General features: G+C 41.9%; 1 protein-coding gene across 1 annotated transcript; it reads left to right on the top strand.

Moving 5' to 3' along the window:
* The first annotated feature begins 582 nt into the window (after positions 1 to 582).
* On the top strand, positions 583 to 23,533 carry LOC131235991 (subtilisin-like protease SBT3). The gene is made up of 6 exons (XM_058233093.1): positions 583 to 2,931; positions 4,173 to 4,195; positions 4,540 to 4,932; positions 20,752 to 20,870; positions 21,288 to 22,348; positions 23,090 to 23,533. Exons 1-6 carry the CDS (start codon positions 583 to 585, stop codon positions 23,531 to 23,533), a joined length of 4,389 nt encoding a protein of 1,462 aa, XP_058089076.1.
* Positions 23,534 to 24,632: the final 1,099 nt, after the last annotated feature.

The raw sequence follows: 24,632 nt of genomic DNA, 5'->3' as shown, positions 1-24,632 counted from the left end.
CAGCTCGCTCATCTACATATGTTTATACATGCATTTTGCTTGGTTAGCTTGCAGAAGACCGAGGCCGTTGCGTGCTGTCGGTCAGCATCGTTTATTTCCATCCAAAGATCGTTACTTAAGAGAGTCTTTCTACTGAAATGAACGTATAAAAAACTGCCCCCCTTTGTAAACCTCGACGATGTGAAAAGGCCAGCCATTTGACAGCTACAAGGAAAACGAAATTATAGAAGCGTCCAATGGATACTCGCGAGATTAGGATATAGGTACCACACTAACGACACGTGCGAATGTGAAAATCGAGTCTGTGCATCCTGTGATCCCCACCGTATGTGTGAAATAGCACAAAAATGGGGCGTCCAGTCATATGGTGGGGGCCACATGCATGTCAAATGTAGACAATTTCTCTGAATCTTTCTAGCAATCCATTTCATCCATACAGTTTCAGGTGGTGTTCTCCCACCTTACTGAAAAAACAAAAAATAAATAAAATGTGGGCCACCGGATGACTAGACCAACTTAATTTCCACCGTACGAAACAGACATGGTGGGGTTGACCTGAATAATGACATCGATCTTTCGCACATGCGCTATGGTGCCGACCTTGGAGATGGTAATCATCAAGATCCAATTCGCCCAAGTAGCCGTTTCATTCACTATAAGTATGTGCACGGCCTCTTGGTTTCCCATGCAGCTTCCATGGCGACTCCTTCCAACTCTCTTTTCCATGCATGGCTTCTTCTCTTCTTCACCGTCCATCTTGTGCCATCGGCACTAGCCGCTCGGTCCACCTATATTGTCCACATGGACAAATCAGCCATGCCCAAAGCATATGCCAATCACCACCATTGGTATTCGGCCACCATCAAATCTCTGAGTCCCACCACTGCAGGGGATCATGAAGAGAGGCTTGTTTACGTATATGATAATGCCATCCATGGTTTCAGCGCCGTCCTCTCTCGCGAGGAATTACAAGCACTCAGGCAATCACCAGGCTTCATCTCTGCTTACAAAGACTCAACAGTTACAATGGACACAACCCACACATACAAATTCCTCAATCTCAATCCGTACACCGGACTATGGCCTGAATCTAATTACGGCGAAGATGTGATTGTTGGTGTGATCGACACTGGTGTCTGGCCAGAAAGCGATAGCTTCAAAGATTTGGGAATGACCAAAATTCCAGAAAAGTGGAAGGGAGAATGCGTGCCAGGAGAAGCCTTCAATACTTCCATGTGCAACCGCAAGCTCATCGGCGCACGCTACTTCAACAAGGGCTTGGTGGCAAACCACCCTGGTCTAAACATCTCGATGAACTCGACGAGAGACACACAAGGGCATGGGACCCACACATCATCAACGGCCACTGGGAACTACATTCCAGGTGTATCATATTTTGGTTATGCCAAGGGAGCCGCTTCTGGTGTTGCTCCTTATGCTAGGGTGGCCATGTATAAGGTCCTCTGGGATGAAGGAGGCTACTTGTCGGACATCCTCGCAGGAATGGACCAAGCGATCGCGGACGGAGTGGACGTGATATCAATCTCGATGGGCATTAATGAGACCCCCATGTATGAAGATCCTGTCGCCATTGGGTCATTCGCAGCCATGGAGAAGGGTATACTAGTCTCATCTTCGGCAGGCAACGACGGTCCATCCCTTGGAACCCTACACAACGGAATTCCATGGCAATTGACTGTTGGGGCTGGCAGTATTGACAGGGAATTCGTCGGGACGTTGACTCTAGGTAATGGGTTAACCATCATGGGTCGAACTCTTTTTCCCGCCAATGCATGGCTAGTGGATATGCCATTGATCTACAATGAGACCTTCAAAGCATGCAATTCGTCCTCATTGTTGTCACAGGCCAAAGGATCCATTGTTGTGTGTGAAAACACCAGCTCAGTCTTCGAACAAATGTATTCGGTTTCTGATTCAAACCTCACCGGAGCGATATTCATATCTGACCAAGATGACCTCGAATTCGCATCTTTTTCATTCCCAGGAGTTGTAATTAACCCGACCGATGGCAAGAAACTCATATCCTATGTGGAGAATGACGATAATCCGACGGTATCATTGAAATTCCAACAGACCATTGTTGGGACGAAGCCTGCGCCATTCGTTGCCGCATATACTTCTAGAGGTCCTTCATGGAGTTATCCTGGTATATTGAAGCCGGATATCCTCGCCCCTGGTTCAAGAGTGTTGGCAGCTTGGATACCGAATGCACCAGTGGCTCGTATTGGGTCCCGATTGATTTTGTCAAGCGACTTCAACATCATCTCCGGGACATCCATGGCTTGTCCACATGCATCTGGAGTGGCTGCGTTGTTGAAGGGGGCCCACCCTGATTGGAGTCCAGCTGCAATCCGATCGGCCATGATGACAACGGCAAATCCTTATGATAACAATTACAATCCAATCTTAGACAGTGGGAATGATTACAAACCAGCCACTCCGCTCGACATGGGGTCTGGCCACATTGACCCTAACAAGGCGCTGGACCCTGGTCTTGTCTACGACGTGGATGCGCAAGACTACATTAATCTCCTTTGCACAATGAATTACACGGCTAAGCAGATCTCAGCAATCACTAGGACTCCTTACCAATGCTCGAAACCATCATCCGATCTCAATTACCCATCGTTCATTGCTTTGTTCGGTAACAGTTCTTCACAGACCCAAAACTTTCAAAGGACGGTGACCAATGTCGGAGACGGTGCATCAACTTACAAGGCTGAGTTGACGGTCCCGGCAAAAGGGCTGTTTGTTAGCATCCAGCCTGATACACTTGTGTTTCAAAAGAAGTACGAGAAGCTAAGCTTTACTTTGACTGTGAGGAACAGTCCAAAGAGGGGAGAGGAAGTTTCATATGGATTTCTTACTTGGGCTGATGATGGGAAGAAGCACACAGTGAGGAGTCCTATAGTAGTTGTTTAGGATCATTCGACGAGGCTGAGTCTGATTTGGAATCATCACCAATAAACATTTCTTTGTTTTGGATTTGCATGTTTTTTTTTTTCTTTTTTTTTTTTTTAAAAAAAGATAGGTAGGAGCACACCATGTGAAACTTTGTTGCTCAAACTTAAAACTTGGTTGCTAAATCTTATAAATGCTTTATAAAACTTGATCCATAAATTAAAAGACAATGCCCCATTTCACATCCTGCAATTCAAATATAGAGTGTGCACCCTTAGACCTAAGTTACCGTCCATGACTGGTACACCAAGTGTACATAATTTCACCCATTATATATGTGTTTGAAGTGTAATTTAATGTATTATGAGTTCACACCGAATTAGGATCTATACGTTCACACAATTGCATGTTTTTCCATGTCCATCGCATTCACGACTGCATAATTAAATCTAAAATTCAACTACATCCACCCATGTGGGACTTTATTCAACTACAATATCAAATACCTATCAATATAATCATGATCATAAATAGCTCCAAATGAAATCTAAACATCAATAATGATAATAAGAAAACTAAATCTCCCAACAGCCAATCATATAAACAATTTATCCATTCAACGCAACGAGCTCAGTTTCTGTCAGATACAGCCATTAGTCTTATATCTCATCCACCAACCAAGCTACATTATTCGACGTTTGGAATGGATGAATGTTGTAATGGAAAACTATTGTACTAGAAGAATGTTGAAATGAAAGTATGTTGTAGTGGATGAATGTTGAATGGTGGATCATCGATATTTATTGTGGATCACCCATATTCATTATGGATTATCGATATTTTTACTGTAGATCATCGATATTTAATGTAGATCAATGGTATTCACTATGGACTATCGATATTGAGAGTGGACCGCTGATATTCACTGTGGACCACCTATATTAAGAGTGGACTGCTGATATTCATTGTGCATCGTGATATTTCCACTGTGGATCGCGGATATTTACTTATGGATCACCGATCCCATGATCACTTTCTCGTTATATGTCGGATTTGGGTGATTTTATACTTATTGGAAAGATAATTTGATAGATTTTCAAATAGATTTAGAATCATCTCATTTGGATACCATTTTCTTAGCCAAAATTGAGTCTAAAGTTTTTATCATTCACTATGGATCACTGATATTCAATATGGGCTATCAATTTAATAAAAACGGCAATAACTCTCCCATTATAAATTTAATTTAGGTAATCTTATACTTGTTGGAAAGGTAATTGATAAAATTTTCAATGACATTAGAATCATATTATTTGGATACCATTTGACTGCCTAAAAAGTAGACTCAAAGGTCTTTTACAATCCATAGTGAATGATGAATTTTGGACCTACTTATGGACAAACAAATGGTATTCAAATGGTGATTGAGCGGCTCACACTCTGGTGGGACTCCCGTCCTGCTCATGGACCTTTTGCCCCTTTCAAGAACCTGATCCCTAGTTTCATTCTATGGGAGCTATGGAAGACGAGGAACGCTTCTAGGTTTGATAGTTCCTTGGTGAGTTCGGGAATCTTTCTCTCACACATATCTGGATGGTTGAGGTGTATTGTTAATAGGTGGCGCGCCCCTTCTTCTCACGCTGATAGGCATAGCAGGGCCTTGCTTTCCATAGGGATTGATGTGCAACCCCATCAGGAGGTGTTCTCTCAGGTGGTGTGTTGGAGGAAGCCGCCGTTTGGTTGGGTGAAGCTCAACGTGGATGGGTCATCTAGAGGTAACCCGAGGGTGGCTAAAGGAGGGGGAGTATACAGGGGTGACAAGGGGGAACTCCACTTTACATTTTCCACAGGATATGGCATTGCTTCAAACACTAGGGCCGAGCTACGTGCCATCCATGATGGCCTTGTTCACTGCCTCCAGCACGGCTTAAAGAATATCATTGTTGAATCAGACTCACTTCTGGTGGTGCACTTCTTGTCGGGCATCGTTCAACCGAGGTGGAAATGGAGGTATTGGCTTAATAGAATCCGAAGTCTTAGTTGTAACTACCATTAAAGTTTATTCATGTTTGTAGATAAGGCAATGGGCCGACGGATGGGATGGCCAATTTGGGTAGCAAAAATCAAGGTTCGACCTTGTTTTCTTCCCTAGCCAACCTCCCTCAGGCGGTTAGGGGCCTCCTGTTCCTTGAAAGAGTGGGGTTAGGGGCGGCCAGGAAGAGATTTCGGAGGTAGCTCTCTTCCCACAGTTTCTGGTTGAAGGCTCATGTTTGTGGACTCAAGTTTTCCTTCCTCCCTTGGGGGTGCTTAGGGGTCCTTTTTTGTTTGGACCCTTGGAGTGTTTCATTTCCTTAGTTCTAGCTACTGTTCGTTGCACATGATAGGTGTGGCCCACCCCTTTTGTTGGGCCCCACCCGAAGAGATGTAAATCTTTTGTGATTAATGAAAAAAATAATTAAAAAAATAAGATAATTCTAAATCTATATAAAATATCATCAAATTTATTTTTTAATAAAAATAAGATTATCCAAATCGGACATGTAATAAGGAAGTTATGGCCGTTTTCGTTAAATCGATGTCCCATAGTAAACATCAGCCATCCACAGTGAATGATGAAAAAAATTGGGCCCACTTTTAGACAATCATATGGTATTAAAATGAGATTATTCTAAATCCATTATAAATTTTATTAAATTACATTTTCAATGAGTACAAGATCACCCAAATCAGACATGTAACGAGGGTTATGTCCATTTTCGTTAGATCGATGGCCCATCATCAATTCACGATGAATGCTGAACTTTGGGCCCACTTTTGGGTAATCAAATGATTTTCAAATGAGATTATTCTAAAGAAATTTGAAAGTTCATTATATTACATTTTCAACGAGCACAAGATCACATAAATCAAACATGTAACAAGGGAATTATGGTTGTTTTCGTGGGATCTATAGGGAATATATGTGATCCACACTGGAAATATCAATGGTCCACAGTAAATATGAATGGTCCACTCTTAATATTAGTGGTCCACAGTGAATATCAATGGTCCACTCTTAATACAGTGGTCCATAGTAAATATCAATAATCTGCATCGAATATCAGCGATCCATAGTAAAAAAATATCGACGATCCATAGTGAATATGCGCAATCCCTAGTAAATATCAATGATGTACAATACAAAATTCATCCATTATAACATACTTCCAAACTTCCATCTCAACATTCTTCCATTACAAAATTCATTCATTACAACATCTTTCTATTATTAAAGTTCATCATTATAATATTCTTTCGTACCCCCCTCACTTTACAAACTCCCACCATTCATATTCAATAAAAAAATTCCAAAAAATAACTATAAGGAAACAAAGGAAGGAAGAATGAAGGAAATAAAAAAAAAAATACAATCCTCCCTTTTACATCCTCCTCCCCTCTTATGAAAAAATCAAGGAAGGAAAAAAAAATGGAAAAATGGCCTTGTGTGGCAAGGCCCCACGTTTTGAACATATCCACATCTTATGAGGAGCCTATTACATTATTATGTGTTGTCAGAGAGATGCCTTAAATCTGTTTTTTTTTTTTTTTTTTTTGGGTTGCTCGACCGGTCGTGACCCGCTCGACTCAAAGTCCAGCGAGCTAAGTTTTTTTATGTCTGGGATGCTCAACCGGTCGAGGGGATTGTACGACCAGTCGAGCGGGTTGCTCGACCAGTTGTGGCCATCCTTCAACCAATCGAGGTTATACAGATTAGAGTGCGAATCTTGTGCGGATTGTGGAAATCTGAGGCGGTTTCGCAAGGGTGCGAAAGGGAAGTTTCCTAAACTATAAATAGGGGTCCCTATGGCCATTCGAAGGTATTCTAAAGCTTTCTAATGTTTTCTAAGGGTTTCTAAAGGGTTCTAGGGTTATCAAAGGGTGTAGTAAGGGTGAGATTCGAGGTTGTTCGAATCGAGTAAGTCATCTCTCTTGTAATTTCTTTTCATAGTGAATTTCTCTCACTTTGTGCCATGGTTTTTTCCCACAAGGTTTTTCCACGTTAAATCTTTGTGTTCTTCTGTGATTGCTTGTTACTATTGAATTGCTATCCTAGATCTAGATCTATGTGATTCCACAGCACAAATCCCCAACAAGTTGAATCAAAGCAATCGTTGGGGCGTAGATCTGAATCTGCATGATTAGTAATAATGGGAAATGGCAAGTTTGATATTGAGAAGTACTTGTGCAAAAATAATTTTGAGTTATGGAAGATTAAGATGATTAATCTATTAACCAAGCAAGGTGAGATTAAGGCTCTTGAGGAGCGAAAATCTACCATGAAAGATGATGAATGGGAAAACCTTGATAGTAATGCTTTAGCCTCTATCCATTTATGTCTCATGGATGAGGTTCTCTATAATGTTTTGAGGGAGAAAACTGCGGCTAGTTTGTGGGCAGAGTTAGAGAACATCTATGCAAAGAAGTCCTCTGAAAATCGCCTACACTTGAAGCTACAGTGTTATACCTTCAAGATGGCAGAGGGTGGAGATCTAGAAGCCCATATCAACAACTTTAATAAATTGATGTGCAAATTGCTGGATATGGAGGAAGTGGTCAAAGATGAGGAACAGGCATGTATATTGTTAAATTCTCTTCCTGCATCATATGAGTCTTTCAGCAACACGATGTGCACCGTAAATAAAATTCTAAGTGTTGACACCGTTATCTCAACCCTTCAAGGGAAGGCTATGAGAAATCTAAACGGCGACATGGGGGCATTTTTCGATGCACTGATTACAAGGGGCAGAGATTCTGAGCGAGGTACAGGATCCTTAAGACCTAGATCCAAATCCAAGGGCAAAGACAAAGGAAAATTAAAGTGTTGGAATTATGAGTTATCTGGACACATGAAGAAGGATTGTAGAAATCCTAAAGTGAAGAAAGAAAATTCAGCGGATTCTTCCAAGGAGGCCAATGTTGTTACAACTTATGAAGAGACAAGTGGTGGTAAAGTTTTGTCTATGTTCATGATCGGACATGTTCACGACAATCATGTAGATGAGTGGATCCTAGACACAAGAGGGTCATATCACATGACTCCTCATCGAAGTTGGTTCACCAATTACAAGGAATGCGATGGTGGACAGGTTTTTATGGACAATGACAATGCCTGTAATGTTGTTGCTATTAGTGCGGTGAGCATCAAGATGTTTGATGAGATGGAGCGTACCTTGACTGACGTCAGGCACGTTCCTGATATGAAGAAAAGTCTGATTTCTCTCGATGCACTCGAGGCTATAGGGTGCAAGTTCACCGGTATTGATGGTGTCCTTAAAGTTTCAAAAGGGGCACTCATGGTTATGAGAACGCAGAGGCATGAAAACCTTTATAGGTTGATTTGGAGCACTTCAGCAGGTGGAGCGGCAGTAGTTATTGCAGATTTCACGTCTCTACGTATGTGGCATGCTCATCTGGGCCAAATGAGTGAGCAAGGCATGAAGGTACTATCTGATCGTTGTTTGATTCCATCTTTTAAAAATTCTGATTTAGATATATGCGACCATTGTATATATGGTAAACAATGTAAATTATCTTTTAAATCTGGAAAATATGTATGTAAAGGAGTACTTGATTATGTGCACTTTGACGTATGGGGGTCATCACCAGAAATTTCCGTTGGAGGGTTGTCATGATTTGTTTCATTCATTGACAACTACTCTAGGAAAGTTTGGGTTTACCTCATGAAACGTACGTAAATCCGAAGTTTTCACCATATTTAAACAATGGAAGACAATGATGGAAAAACAGTTAAGGTGAAAAATAAAGATTTTAAGGACTGACAATGGTGGAGAATTTACCTCCACTGAGTTTAATAATTATTGCAAAGATAAAGGGATCATCAGATACAATATAGTGTGTCATACCCCTAAGCAAAACGGTGTGACTGAGCGAATAAATCGGACTCTCTTGGAGAGGGCCAGATACATGTTAAGTAATGTTGGGTTGGACAAGGACCTATGGACTATGGCCGTTAACATGGCTTGTTATTTGGTGAATCAGTCTCCTTCAATGGAAATTGAATGTAAAATCCCAAAGGAAGTATGGAGTGGTCAGAAAATCAACTACTCAGATCTATACATTTTGGTTGTGAGGCTTACTCTCATGTACTGTCAGTTGAGAGAGATAAGATAGACCATAGAGCCAAAAAAGTATATCTTTATTAGCTATGGCATTGGTGTGAAGGGTTACAGGTTATTCAATAAGGTCACACGTAAGGTCATCACTAGCCGAGACGTCAGATTCAATGAAAGCTCCATTTTCATAAGAATGATCAAGAGGAGCAAGAGGAACAAGAAAGGGTGATCGTAGATATCCAAATTGACACAGATGATACTCAGGTAGAGATAGATACGAAGACGGAGGTTAAGGATTAGGTGGAGCAACCACCTTTTAGAAGGAACTCACCGCGTGATAGCAGATTACCGGCAAGATACAGGGACAACTCTAATATTGCATATGCCCTCATTACAGATGAGGGGGAACCGTCTACTATTCAGGAGGCTCTTGATGAGCCTGATGCAGAAAAATGGAAGGTGGCTATGAACGATGAGATGGACTCGTTACACAAAAATCACACATGGGAGCTGGTGGAGCTTCTTATGGGCCAAAAAGTGATCGGATGCAAGTGGTTCTTGAAAAGGAAATAGGATAGATACAAAGCAAAGTTGGTAGCGAAGGGTTATACTCAAAGAGAAGGAATCAACTTCATAGAGATATTCACGCCGGTGGTAAAGCAGGTATCTATCAGATTTGTGTTGGCACTGGTTACCCAATACGATCTCGAGCTGGAACAGATGGATGTGAAGACTACATTTCTGCACAAAGAATTGGAAGAGCAGATCTACATGAAGCAACCAGAGGGCTATGAAGTTAAAGGGGTAGAAAAAAAGTTTGCAGGTTAATGAGGTCGTTGTATAGCCTGAAACAGTCGCCTAGGCAGTGGTATAAAAAATTTGATTCTTTCATGGCGAGTCAGAAATTTACTCAGAGTGAATACGATCACTGTGTCTATTACAAGACACTGAGTGATGAAAAATTCATCATCCTAGTACTCTATGTTAATGATGTGTTGATCGCCTGTCATGATATATCTGAAATCAATGTACTGAAGACTCAGTTATCAGGGACATTCGAGATGAAAGATCTGGAGGCTGCAAAGAGGGTTCTTGGCATAGATATTCATAAAGTCCGGGAAGAGGACCAGGCTTTGGTTATCACAAGCAAAATACCTTGAAAAGGTATTGATCAAGTATGGGATGGATCAGGCAAAGCCAGTAAGCGTTCCCCACACGGCTCACTTCAAGCTTTCCTAAGAACAATGTCCTAATTCCAATGAGGAAAAACAGGTTATGTCTCATGTGCCCTATTTGAATACGGTTGGCAGTTTAATGTATGTCATAGTCTGTACCAAATCAGATATTTCACAGGCAGTCGGTATTGTGAGCAGATACATGTCAAACCCCGGCAAGCAACATTGAGAAGCGGTGAAATGGCTACTTCGATACATTCGAGGTACGAAAGACTACGTCTTAACTTTTGAGAAAACAGGGACAAAGTTGGTAAGGTATGTGGATTCCGATTACGCAGGCCGTATAGATTCAAAGAAATCTACTTTAGGATTCTCGTTTGTACTAGCGAGTGGAGCAATCAGTTGGATGTCGAAGCTTCAGTCCGTGGTGGCTCTTTCCACGAAGGAAGAAGAATATATGGTAGTGACGGAAGCATTTAAAGAAGGTGTTTGGCTCAGAGGCATGATAAATCAGTTGGGACTTCAACAAGAGGCCGTGTCGGTTAACTATGATAGCAAGAGCGCTATCAATTTGGCTAAAAATTCTATTTATCACTCACGTACTAAACACATTGATGTTCGTCACCACTTTATCCGACAGGTGCTTGAGGAAGGATGTGTAATATGGAGAAAATTCATACCAGCGTGAATCCAGCAGACATGCTCACTAAGGTCGTTCCTAAGGAGAAGTTCAAGTTCTGTGCAACTTCTCTAGGCTTGGCGATGACATAAAAGAAGGACGGAGTGTGCACGAGAAGCATTGATTGAAGCTATGATGCAATGAAGAGATAAGAAAACAGGTCAAGGAGTTACACGGTTGAAGATTGAAGGCATGGTGGAGATTGTTATCAGAAAGATTCGTTAAATCTATTTTTTTTGGGTTGCTCGACCGGTCGAGGGTCAGGCTTGACCGGTCTAGGGAGCTACACGACCGGTCGTGGCCCGCTCTACTCAAAGTCCAGCGAGCTCAGTTTTTTAGTGTCTGGGATGCTCGACCGGTCGAGGGGATTGCACGACCGGTCGAGCGGGTTACTCGACTAATCGTGGTCATCCTTCGACCAGTAAAGGTTACACAGATTAGAGTCCGGATCTTGTGTGGACTGCGGAAATCTGAGGCGGTTTCGCAAGGGTGAGAAAGGGAAGTTTCCTAAAGTATAAATAGGGGTTCTTGGGGCCATTCTAAGGTATTCTAAAGCTTTTTAAAAGTTTTCAAGGGTTCCTAAAGGGTTCTAGGGTTATTAAAGGGTGTAGTAAGGGTGAGATTCGAGGTTGTTCGAATCGGGTAAGTCATCTCTCTTGTAATATCTTTTCATAGTGGATTTCTGTTGCTTTGTGCCGTGGTTTTTTCCCGCAAGAGTTTTCCACGTTAAATCTTTGTGTACTTATGTGATTACTTGTTACTATTGAATTGTTATCCTAGATCTAGATCTGTGTGATTCCACAGCACAAATCCCCAACATTATGTAGCAAATCCAACTCGTTCACACGTAAGGTGTTTTAGTTTCATGTCTTTAGTCCAAGTTTAAGGTCAAAACTGATTATAAATGGACCACACCCAAGAAAATGATTCAAAATTAATACATAACATTAATATAGTTGTGGGTTAAAGACATTTTTAAACAAAAAATTGAAACATTCATTTTGTGGGTTCACGAATGTCTGATTAAAATGAATGAATTATATCGACCAAGAGGTGGGCCGAATTTTAGTTTTTATGGGGGCCATTTCCCTTTTTAAAAGGACCTCTGTCTTTTTGAGATAAGAGCCTGCATACGAGTGGTAGTTGTGGCAAAAGGGTATTTTCATCCTCTAAAAAAATAAAAAAGTGGTTTTAAAACTGCAAAACCTTAAGTTTGGTCCATACACTACAACAAAAAAGGCCTTCGGCCTCAGTTCAAAACCATTGCTAAAAATGCTAAAAACTGAGCTTATAGCCTTTGGCCTCAGTTTTGCCTCTATTACCCAAATCGAGGCTACAACCCTAATAGCTAAAGGCTTTAGCCTTAGTTTTTAAAACTGAGGCCAAAAAGGTTTCACTACCAAAAATTTGAGCAAAAGCTATGGACTGTGTTATTTTTTGCTACGGATATAAACCGTAGCTATTTTACTATGGGTTTAATCCGTAGCTAATAAATTCTACACCAACCTGGACAATTAGAAATTGACGGTAGTGTGGGGGGGTTCTATAGGGCCCACCACAATATATGTGTTCTATCTAAGCCATCCAAATGTTTTGAAATATCATTTTAGGGCACGAACCCAAAAAGGTAGGTAGATTGAAGGCTTAAGTGGACCACACGGTAGGAAACAGTGGAGATTAAATCACATGTTCTTCCTATGGTGTGGTCCACTTGGGTCTTTAATCTACCTCCTTTTGGGGATCACATCCTAAAATTAATTATCAGAATGAATGGACGACATGGATAAACAAAATACATCATAGTGGGCCCGACGGAGCCCTTGACAGGACCGTCCATGTGTTGGTCTGTCTCCACGCCAAAAAAAGGGCGTGCGCTCAAAACAGAGCCGCCCCCAAAAAACCTTTTCCTCTCCTCTTCCTCTCTCAAAATTTCCCTCTCTCTCCCGATCTCTGCTCCCTACCATGACCACTTCACAATACGAGGCCATCTGGACCAAAAAACCCTTCAAGATTCTAACTTAAAAGAGTAACTTAACTGAAAACTACAATTTTCCACTTAAATAAACATATTAAAAAAAGAACCCCTTTGTTGTTGGTTTTCTATTAAAACGAACGTATAAAAAACAACTCCTTTATCTTTGGTCCACATCATTTCCAATGACTCCAGCTCACAAAATAGGCCGAATTTCTTTCTCCCCGATAGATTGGGTGCTACATAACACAACTTTTAATGTGTAAAACTTCTCCAATTCCACTATGACTTTTATATTAGATTCATACCGTTCATTAGTTTTTTCATATAATTTTAGACCACAAGCTAAACAAATGAGGTGTATCCAAAGCTCAGGGGGACCACACCACAAAAAGCAATGGAATTGAACAAATTGTCGTTGAAACCTTCTTAAGGGCCAATTGTGAGAATTACTTACCATCTAACCTGTTCATAAAGTCATTGTTACCCATATGAAGGTAACACACAAATATGAGCTCGATCAGAGCCTTTGGTGGCCCTAATAACTTTTCAATATGCTTCAATTCCTATTGTTTCATGTAATGTGGTCCACTTGAGCTTTGGATCTACCTTGGTTTTCGGTTCATATCCAAGAATGATCTGAAAAATGTTTGAATGGTGTGGATCTAAGAAATACATCATCATGGGCCCGCATAAATTTCAGACGTCCAGAAATTTCACTGTGGATAGAGAAGAAAACTAAAAGTGTTTACTTGTGGAACGTTTATGGGCCCTGTTGCGCAGCACGCCAACAACGCAGTGAACCGAGATCCAATCTCCGGTCTCACCCACAAACGATAAACAGAAAGAAATATAAACTAGAAATAGAATCAAAGCATTCCAAACAAAACCACAAGACAAGATATACGTGGAAAAACTCCAAACAAGGGTAATAAACTACGGGTGCAAACTTCCACTATGAAGAAAACGAGATTACAAATAATATACTAACCTTTTCCCTTTGGATGTATAGAGAAAACCATTTGCCCACACTTTAGAATAACTCTCAATACCCTAGAAAAGCCCTAGGGACCCGTATTTATAGTTTAGGCAACTTCCCTTTCACACCTCTGCAAAAATCGACTTAAAAATCCGCAATCTGTACAAAATCCAGAAATGAATCTGTGTAACCTCGACTGGTCGAGCGGACCCTTGATTGGTCGAGCAGGGGCCTTGACTGGTCGACACCTCGGACCTCAAAAAACATAACTCGCTGGACTTTGAGTCGAGCCAGTCCTCGACTGGTCGAGTGGGCTACTCGACTGGTCGAGTAGGGCACTCGACTAGTCAAGCAGCCCTGTCCATATGTGACTCCACATCTCAATAATCTCCCATTTGGAAAAATATCACCATAAACATTTGTCTTCTATATCCGAAGTGCACCTCCTCCCCATCTTCAAGCCTGAAGACCAATCAAAGCTGAACAGAGCTTTAGCTTCTCCTGTATGACCGCCTTGGTCAGCATATCCGCAGGATTCTCACTTGTATGAATCTTCTCCAGAGAAATCGATCTATCTTCTTGTAATGAACGTATAAAGTGATATCTGATGTCAATATGCTTGGTCCTTGAATGAAAGGCTAAATTCTTAGTCAAGTATATTGCACTCTGACTATCACTATACAGCTTGCAATCTGCTTGCTTCTTACCCAACTCTTCCATGAAACCTTGCATCCACACCATCTTCTTACACGCTTCTGTAGCTGCAACATATTCTGCATCCGTTGTACTGATGGATACTATCTTCTGTAACTGAGAGACCCAACTAACTACAACACTTCCAAGAGTAAAGACATAACCTGTAGTGCTTCTTCTGCTGTCGATATTTCCTATTAAATTTGAATCTACGTAGCCTTGTAGCTTGATTTTCGATCCACCATAGCACAGCCCTATATCCACAATACTTACTAGGTATCTGAGGATCCACTTCACAGCTTTCCAATGTTCCTTCCCGGGGTTGTTCATGAACCTGCTAACAACTCCCACTACTTGAGCAATGTCTGGCCTCATACTCACCTTAACATGCATGAGACTCCCAATAGCTGACGCGTATGGGACTTTAACCATGTAGTCCCGTTCCTCATACGTCTTTGCACCTTGTTCCTTAGAAAGCTTGAAGTGGTTGCCTAATGGAGTGTTAACTAGCTTAGCACCTCTCATATTGAATTGATCAAGTACCTTGCTATGTATTCTGCCTGTGACAAAACCAGTTTCTTATTTTTCCTATCACGCTTTATCCTCATGCCTATGATTTATCTTGCAGCTCCTAAATCCTTCATGGCAAATTCTGTAGACAGTTATCTTTTGATATCTGAGATGTCCTTCATGCTTGAACCGGCCATAAGTATATCATCAATGTACAGAAGAAGGATGATGTACAACATATCAAACTTCTTCAAATAGCAACAGTAGTCTGTATGACATCTCCTATAACCGCTTCCCGACATGAAACTGTTGAACTTCTTCTATCACTGCCTTGGGGCCTGCTTCAGGCCATATAGACTCTTCTTCAGTCTACACAATTTATTCTCTTTTCCTGATGTCATGTATCCTATCGACTGATGCATATATATCTCTTCTTCAAGGTCCCCCATGAAGAAAGACTGTCTTAACATCTAGTTGTTCTAGATGTAAGTCCTCTTAGCCACTATACTCAAAACCATGTGAATCGTAGACATTTTCACTATCGGTGAAATTATTTCAGTGAAATAGATACCTACCTTTTGTTGAAAACCTTTTACAACCAATCTAGCCTTGTACTATTTTGAATCATTGTGTTCCTCCTTCAGTCTGTAAACCCACTTGTTATGAAGAGTTTTCTTACCCTTAGGTAGACTGACTAACTCCCATGTATGATTAGACTTAAGAAAGTCCATCTCATCATCCATGGCCTGCTCTCACTAAACCCGTATATCTGACTGTAATGCCTCTTCAAAACACTCTAGTTCACTATTATCTGTCAGTAATAGATAATGTAAGGAGGGTGAGCATCAAACCATGGGTCTCCTCTCCCAAGTAGACCTCCTCACAATCGGTGTCTGTGGCTCTGCCTCATAATGCTCCTGTGCATGATCATCCTATGGCGCTGTAACACCTGTGTCCAGTAACTTTTCTAACTATACGAATTCTTTCTCATCGGTCTTGTTTTGCTACATATTATCCTTACACATCACTTTTTCATTGAAGACTACGTCTTTGCTTCTGATAATTTTATGTTTTCTGTATCCCAAAACCTGTAGTCAAAATCATGCTGCCCGTAACCTATAAACGTGTACCTCCTGAACTTCACATCTAGCTTCTTTCTATGCTCTGCATCAATGTGAACATATGAAGTGCAACCGAACACTCTGAGACGTGCAAAGTTCACTTCTTTCCCAGTCCACGTTTCTTCTGGTAGCCCACCATCTAATGGTGCTAAGGGACTTCTATTGATGAAATATATGGCAGTATTCAAAGCATCTGCTCAAAATGTCTTAGGCAATCCTGCATGTAACCTCATGCTCCTGACGCGCTCAAGGATGGTCCTGTTAATGCGCTTAGCCACACCATTGTGCTGCGGTGTCCCTGGAATCATTTTCTGATGTTTGATTCCATTTGCTGCACAATACTCCTCAAATATCTTATCACAGTACTCTTCTCCATTATTAGATCTGAGACATTTTACTGTTTTACCTGTCTCATTTTCTACCATTACTTTTCACTTCTTAAATACATCAAATATATCAAATTTATGCTTTAAGAAATAAACCCACAGTTTTCTACTAGCATCATCAATGAAGGAAACAAAATAACGTGAGCCACCAAGAGATAATACTTATACCGATCCCCACACATCAGTGTGTACAAGCTCCAACAGATGTGTCTTTGGAGCGCGTCCTATCTTCTTGAAGCTCACCCTCTTCTGCTTTCCATATAAGCAGTCCTTGCAAAATTCCAAGTCAATAGATTTCAGCCCTGGTAGCTTCCCTTTTAATAATAACACTTTCATCCATTTCTCACTCATATGTCCCTACCTCTAATGTCATAACTGCTCATTCACTCTAGTTGATGTGACTTTGAGTGAACTATACGATCCTGAAGTCACATACAAAGTTCGTTCCTTCTTGTCTTGAGATATCACCAAGGCACCTTTTGTGATCTTTCAGAAATCACTGGTGAAGGTCGTCACATATCCAGTATCGGCTAACTGTCCCACTGAGATCAAGTTTCATTTCAAACTTGGTACATGTCTAACATCCTTTAATTTCAAAGCCGTTTCATCTTTTTTATTTATATGGACATCTCCCTTTTCAACAATACTGCAGGGCTCATCATCACCTAGGTAAACTCTCCCGAAGTCACCTGACAAATAATTACGCAGAACTTCCTTACATGAAATGGCATGAAACGACGCACCTAAGTCTATGACCCAAGACTCATTCCTCGCATCAAGAGATAAGATCAACACCTCTGTGTCGCGCTCCTCAGATAGATTCACTGAATCCTTCTCGCCTTGAGAGTTTCCTTCTTGTTTCTTAAGCGTCCTGCAGTCACGTTTCATGTGTCCCTTCTTCCCACAATGTCAACATCCGTCTTTGTCTTTCGGTCCCTTGGACTTCTTCCTTAACTTAGAACGTCCGTGTTTATTGCCTCATTTGTTTATTGATCTTCCTCTTCCTTCAAAGTTTAGAGCATTCCCTGAATCCCCTGAAATTCCTGATGTATTTCTTCTAAATTCTTTGCTGAGAATTAGATCGACCACATCATCGAATTTCAGCTTTGTCGACCCTGAAGAATTGCTCACAGCAATCATCAAACCATCCCAACTGTCTGGTAAACTGGACAAGATCAATAACGCCTTGACCTCGTCCTAAAAAATAATGCCAATGGATTCCAACTGGCTCGTGACTGTATTAAAGTCGTTTAGATGTTCAGCCATGCTCCCACCATCTGACATCTTCATGTTGAATAGCCATTTCATGAGATGAACCTTGTTGGACGCTGAGGATTTTTCATACATCGTAGCTAAGGCTTCCATTAATTCTTTTATATTTTTCACCTTGGATACATTGAAAGCGACACTCTTAAACAAAGAGAGTCGGATCATTCCTAAAGCCTTCCGATCCAATAAAAATCATTCATCATCTGTCATCTTCTCTGGTTTCTTCTCTTTTCCTTCTAAAGGAATATAAAGATCCTTCTGATACAGATAATCCTCCATCTGTATCTTCCAGAAGGCAAAGTTTGAACCATCAAACTTATCAATTTTAGTCTTCTCTTCTTCCGTCATCGCTCCCAATAGAACTAAACCAATAGTTCTGATACCAATTGTTGCACAGCACGCCAACAACGCAGTGAACCGAGATCCAATCTCTGGTCTCACCCACAAACGATAAACAGAAATAAAATATAAACTAGAAATAAAACCAAAGCATTCAAAACAAAACCATAAGAGAAGATATATGTGGAAAAACCTTAAACAAGGGTAAAAAACCACGGTGCAAACTTCCACTATGAAGAAAATGAGATTACAAGCAATATACTAACCTTTTCCATTTGGATGTATAGAGAAAACCCTTTGTCCACACTTTAGAATAACTACTAATACCCTGGAAAAGCCCTAGGGACCCGTATTTATGGTTTAGGCAACTTCCCTTTTACACATTTGCGAAAACCGACTCAAAAATCCGCAATCCGTGCAAAATCCGGAAACGAATCTACGTAACCTCGACTGGTCGAGCGGACCCTCAACTAGTCAAGTAGGGGCCTCGACCGGTCGAGCACCTCGGACCCCAAAAAACATAACTCGCTAGACTTTGAGTTGAGCCAGTCCTCGACTGGTCGAGTGCGCTACTCGATCGGTCGAGCAAGGCACTCGACTGGTCGAGCAGCCCTGTCCAAATGTAACTCCACATCCCAACAGGCTCATCATAATGTATGTATTAGATCCACACCATCCATCCATTTTTAATCATTTTTAGGGCATAAAACCAAAAACGTGGCAAATATGACGCTCAAGTAGGCCACACTTATGCAAACAGTGGGAATTGGACGCCTAGTGTTGAGAACTTCTTGGGGCCATGAAAAGCTCCGGTCGAGCTTTTTTTTTTTTTCACTCTCCCCTTCCGCATATGTTGTGTTTATCCTTCATCAATGTCTAGCGATGACCTGGACTATTGGGTGGTTGGTTTTGCGCCATCCTTGGAAGGTCCTCGTGACGTGGATTGGAGCCAACGGTTGGGTTGGTTGGCCCCGTCTAGCCCCAGTTTGCCCCCCTTCCCTTCCTCTCCCCTTCCACATATCCAGAAAGGGGCCCGCTAGAGCTCATCTCAGTTTGCCCACTCCTCTCATTTTCCTTTTTCGATGGTGTTTTTGCTATATGACATCTGAGGCCTGTTTTCTTTCGTGGAGCCCACCTGAAATACAAGGCTGTATATTTTCTTTGGTGTTAACTTATAGAGAGCCAAATTCTATATATATATATATATATATATATATATATATATATATATATATATATATATATATATATATATAAATGTCCAGCGCGACCTTATGAAAAGGTTAGATGGCTAATAAACTAGGCAGTAGACCCTAGTAAGGTTTCAATGTTAGTTGTTCAATCCCTACTGCTTTCGATGGTGTGGTTCACTTGAGCTTTAGAGGTGCCTCATTTTTCGCCACATGCTCTAGAATAATTTGAAATTTTTGATGGACTGTGGATCTAACACAGAAATTCCACACGGTAAATATTGGGTTGTGCGAACTCATGTGTAAGAGAGAAAACCGGCGTCTTTAATAACAGACGCTGCAAAAGCCTTTCGCGAGAAGTTCCTGCACAAGGATGCTTGGTGGGATCCCCTCCAATGTTTGTGAAAAATCCCCTCCGTCCATCCATTATGAGAGCTGATTTTAGGATGCCATACTGAAAATGATGTATATCTAACACTTAAGTGGGCCACACAAGAAGAAAAAGTGGGAATTCAATGAGCACTGTTGAAGCATTCTTATGGCCATAAAAGTTTTGTATTAGGATATCTTTTTAGTGTTTTCACTTCATCTCGCTGGGAATGACCTTATAAACGGTTTGGATATCATATAAACATCAAGGGGATCCTAGGAAAGTTTCAACGGTAAGAATTTCTCTCCCTAATTTTTCCACTCCTGTGACCCACTTGAGTTTTGTATCCACCTCTCCCCGTTTTGGTCTCACGTACTAAAATGAACTCAAAAATGGATAGAGCGAGTGGATTTCTCACACACATTGCAATGGGCGGCACCTCAGCATCCTTCTGCAGGAACTTCCTGCGACAGGCTTTTGCAGTAAATCCGCATCCTTTATCAACGGCCGTCATCAGGACACAGTTTGGCCAGTGACACCGCTAATGGTCGGTGCTACGTGGATCCCACCACGATGCATGTGTTTTATCCACGCCGTTCATACATTTTAAAAGATAATTTTAGGGCTTGATCCTAAAAATAAGGTAATCCAAATTCAGGTGGACCACACCATGGGAAAACAGTAGTGAATGAATGTCCACCATTAAAAACCTCTTATGGCCCACTGTAATATTTATTTGACATCTAACATGTTGATCAGGTCATACAGACTTGGATGAAGTTTTTAATGGTAGGTGTTCAATCAATACTGTGCGGTCCAATTCAGATTTGAATCAACCTTATTTTTGGGTTCATACCATAAAATTGATCTGGAAGAATGGATGGACGGCATGGATGAAAAACATACATCATGGTGGGGCCCACACAGCACCGACCACTAGCCATTGGCTATTCGCAGGGGGAGTACCGAATCCCTTTCCACGTCAACGGGGATGACATGGACAACACTGAATTTTTTTGTCCCTTCGACACAGACGATGCGCACTCTTTGTAAACCCCGATGATGTTAAAAGGCCGGCTGTTGGCAGCTACAAGGGATACGGCATCATCGATGCGTGGAATGGACATTCGCGAGATTACGATCCTAACAACGGTTGTCCATTTAAAAATTGAGGCTGTGCATCCTGTGATCCCCACCCTACGTGTAAAATAGCACAAAAATTGAGCCGTCCAATAATTTGTTGGGGACCACATGCGTGTCAAATGTGGACCATTGCTCTGAATTTTTCTAGCAATCCATTTCATCCACATGTGGGCCACCGGATGACCAGACCAACTTAATTTCCACCGTACGTAACAGACATGTTGGGGTTAACCTGAATAATGACATCGATCTTTCGCACATGTGCCATGCTGCTGACCTTGGAGATGGTAATCATCGAGATCATCGATCTTTCGCACATGCGCCCTGCTGCCGACCCTGGAGATGGTAATCATCGAGATCCAATTCGCCCAAGTAGCCGTTTCATTCACTATAAGTACGTGCATAGCTTCTTGGTTTCCCATGCAGCTTCCATGGCCACTCCTTCCCACTCTCTCCTCCATGCATGGCATCTTCTCTTCTTCACCGTCTATCTTGTGCCATCGGCACTAGCCGCTCGGTCCACCTATATTGTCCACATGGACAAATCAGCCATGCCCAAAGCATATGCCAATCACCACCATTGGTATTCGGCCACCATCAAATCTCTGAGTCCCGCTACTGCAGGGGATCATGAACAGAGGCTTGTTTATGTATATGATAATGCCATCCATGGTTTCAGCGCCGTCCTTTCTCCCGAGGAATTAGAAGCTCTCAGGCAATCACCAGGCTTCGTATCTGCATACAAAGACTCGACAGTCACAATGGACACAACCCACACATACGAATTCCTCTCTCTCAATCCATACATCGGGCTATGGCCTTCATCTGATTACGGCAAAGATGTCATTGTTGGAGTGATCGACACTGGTGTCTGGCCAGAAAGCGATAGCTTCAAAGATTTCGGAATGACCAAAATTCCAGCAAAGTGGAAGGGAGAATGCGTGCCAGGAGAAGCCTTCAATACTTCCATGTGCAACCGCAAGCTCATCGGCGCACGCTACTTTAACAAGGGCTTGATCGCAAACAACCCCGGTTTGAACATCTCCATGAACTCAACGAGGGACACATATGGGCATGGGACCCACACATCATCAACGGCTGCTGGGAACTACGTTCCAGGTGCATCGTATTTTGGTTATGCCAAGGGAACTGCAACTGGTGTTGCTCCTCGTGCTAGGGTGGCCATGTATAAGGTCATCTGGGACGAAGGAGGCTACAAGTCGGACATCCTCGCAGGAATGGACCAAGCGATTGCAGACGGAGTAGACGTGATATCGATCTCGATGGGCTTTAATCACGCTCCCATGTATGAAGATCCTGTCGCCATTGGGTCATTCGCAGCCATGGAGAAGGGCATACTAGTCTCATCTTCGGCAGGCAATGCCGGTCCATCCCTTGGAACCCTACACAACGGAATTCCATGGCAATTGACTGTTGGGGCTGGCAGTATTGACCGAGAATTCGTTGGAACGTTGACTCTCGGCAATGGGTTGACCATCATCGGTCGAACTCTATTTCCCGCCAATGCATGGCTGGTGGATATGCCATTGGTCTACAATGAGACCTTCAAAGCATGCAATTCATCCTCATTGTTGTCACAGGCCGAAGGTTCCATTGTGGTGTGTGAAAATAGCAGTTCGGTCTACGCTCAAATCTCTGAGGTTTCTCAGTCAAACCTCACGGGAGCGATATTTATATCTGATGATGAGCGATTTGGGTCTTCTTCTTTCCCAGGAATCGTAATTAAACTGACCGACGGCAAGAAACTCATATCATATGTGGAGAATGATGATAATCCAACGGTATCATTGAAATTCCAACAGACCATTGTTGGGACGAAGCCTGCCCCGTATGTCGCCGCATATACTTCTAGAGGTCCTTCATGGAGTTATCCTGGTATATTGAAGCCGGATATCCTCGCCCCTGGTTCAAGAGTGTTGGCAGCTTGGCCCTCGAATGCACCAGCGGCATTGATTGGGTCTCGTTTAATCTTGTCGAGTGACTACGTCCTCCTCTCCGGGACATCTATGGCTTGCCCACATGCATCTGGAGTAGCTGCATTGTTGAAGGGGGCCCACCCTGATTGGAGCCCAGCTGCAATCCGATCTGCCATGATGACCACAGCATGTCCACTTGACAACACTCACAATCCAATCTTAGATAGCGGGAATTTCTATGAACCAGCCACTCCGCTCGCCATGGGGTCTGGCCACATTGACCCTAACAAGGCACTGAACCCGGGCCTTGTCTACGACGTGGATGCACAAGACTACATTAATCTCCTTTGCACAATGAATTATACCACTGAGCAGATCTTAACAATCACTAGAAATTCTTACAAATGTTCGAAACCATCATCTGATCTCAATTACCCATCTTTCATTGCTTTGTTTGGTAACAGTTCTTCACAGACCCAACAATTTCAAAGGACGGTGACCAATGTCGGAGACGGTGCATCAACTTACAAGGCTGAGTTGTCTGTTCAGGCAAATGGGTACTTGGTTAGCGTCCAGCCCGATACACTTGTGTTTGGAAAGAAGTATGAGAAGCTAAGCTTTACTTTGACTGTGAAGGACAGTCCTGAGAGGAAAGGGGAAATTTCATATGGATATCTTACATGGGTGGATGATGGGAAGAAGCATACAGTGAGCAGTCCTATAGTAATTGTTTAAGATCATTAGACGAGGTTGAGTTTGATTTGGAATCATCAGTTCATCACCAATAAACATTTCTTGTTTTGGATTTGTATGCCATCCAAGTTAAATGTACTTGAAATGAGTTATATTATGCATTTAGCTTAATTAGCATATCTCTCATGACCCAAAAATTGGAGGCCGAGAGCACATCCCGGTCCCGAGTTCCGCAGCCCTACATGCACACTCAAGTGTACGTAAATCAGTGAAGTATACGCACCACAGGCAACGATTTCTGTATAATGAGATTAATTCTAAGTTATATATACAGCTGTATATTATATATGAAAATGAAATCATTTAATGACCTACCCATCTGAGGTCTTATTCAATAATAACCATCAATATCTAACCATACACAAAATTAAAAATAATTCAACTGAAGCTTTAACCCCAAGTATTACAAATTCATATTCGTAATCAACCAGTTTCAAGACTTTCCTTCAATCACAGCACGATCAAAAATGTACACGGTATTGTCCACATGATGACCGGGAGTCTTGGGTTTGGTCTCTGCTTCTTTTTTCAGAGCACTGCTTTCTTGTGACTGAGCCTAGCCTAAAAGATGCCAATATGAGAACTAATAAAGTCCATTAGTTCTTGAGGATCGAATGGTCAGGACTAACATAAGCACGTTCAATTTTCTTAATGTCATGCTCCAAGTACTTGTGTTGGGCCTCAAACATATGCAACACGATCTTTTTGAATTGATGGATCCAAGTCCAATAGAGTGGCTCGGTCCAAGTTGTGTCATAATCGGTCCAAAGAGTATCTATTTCATGTTGGATAGCAGCCAATTGTTTCAATTTACATCGACACGTTTGAAATTAATTTTATTGTTAGCCATCCATCATGCGAGGGCACAATTTGATGTGGGCCATCCTTCATGTGGGGCACACTTTGATGTACATCATTCATTGTGTAGGGCGTGCCTTTTATGTGGATCATCTATCATGTTGGGATACTCTAGACATGGGTTGTCCATCATGCAAGACCTTGGATGTGGATCGTTGATTAGGTGGGGCCCACTTGATGTGGATTGTCCACCACAAGGGGGCAACACTTTGATGCGGGCCAT

Source organism: Magnolia sinica, unplaced genomic scaffold (assembly GCF_029962835.1).
Source record: "Magnolia sinica isolate HGM2019 unplaced genomic scaffold, MsV1 ctg102, whole genome shotgun sequence".
Taxonomy (NCBI): Eukaryota; Viridiplantae; Streptophyta; class Magnoliopsida; order Magnoliales; family Magnoliaceae; genus Magnolia; species Magnolia sinica.
Note: the sequence above shows the minus strand (reverse complement) of the source record. Positions and strands in the feature narration are given on the sequence as shown.

Bases quoted from the DNA above. Each gene is read 5' to 3' on its own strand.
- LOC131235991 (XM_058233093.1), top strand. From the start codon at position 583: ATGCGCTATGGTGCCGACCTTGGAGATGGTAATCATCAAGATCCAATT. The intron at 4,933-20,751 runs GTATTGGCTTAA...CCTTCGACACAG, and splicing joins CAACCGAGGTGGAAATGGAG to ACGATGCGCACTCTTTGTAA. The intron at 22,349-23,089 runs GGGTTGACCATC...GACCCTAACAAG, and splicing joins GAACGTTGACTCTCGGCAAT to GCACTGAACCCGGGCCTTGT.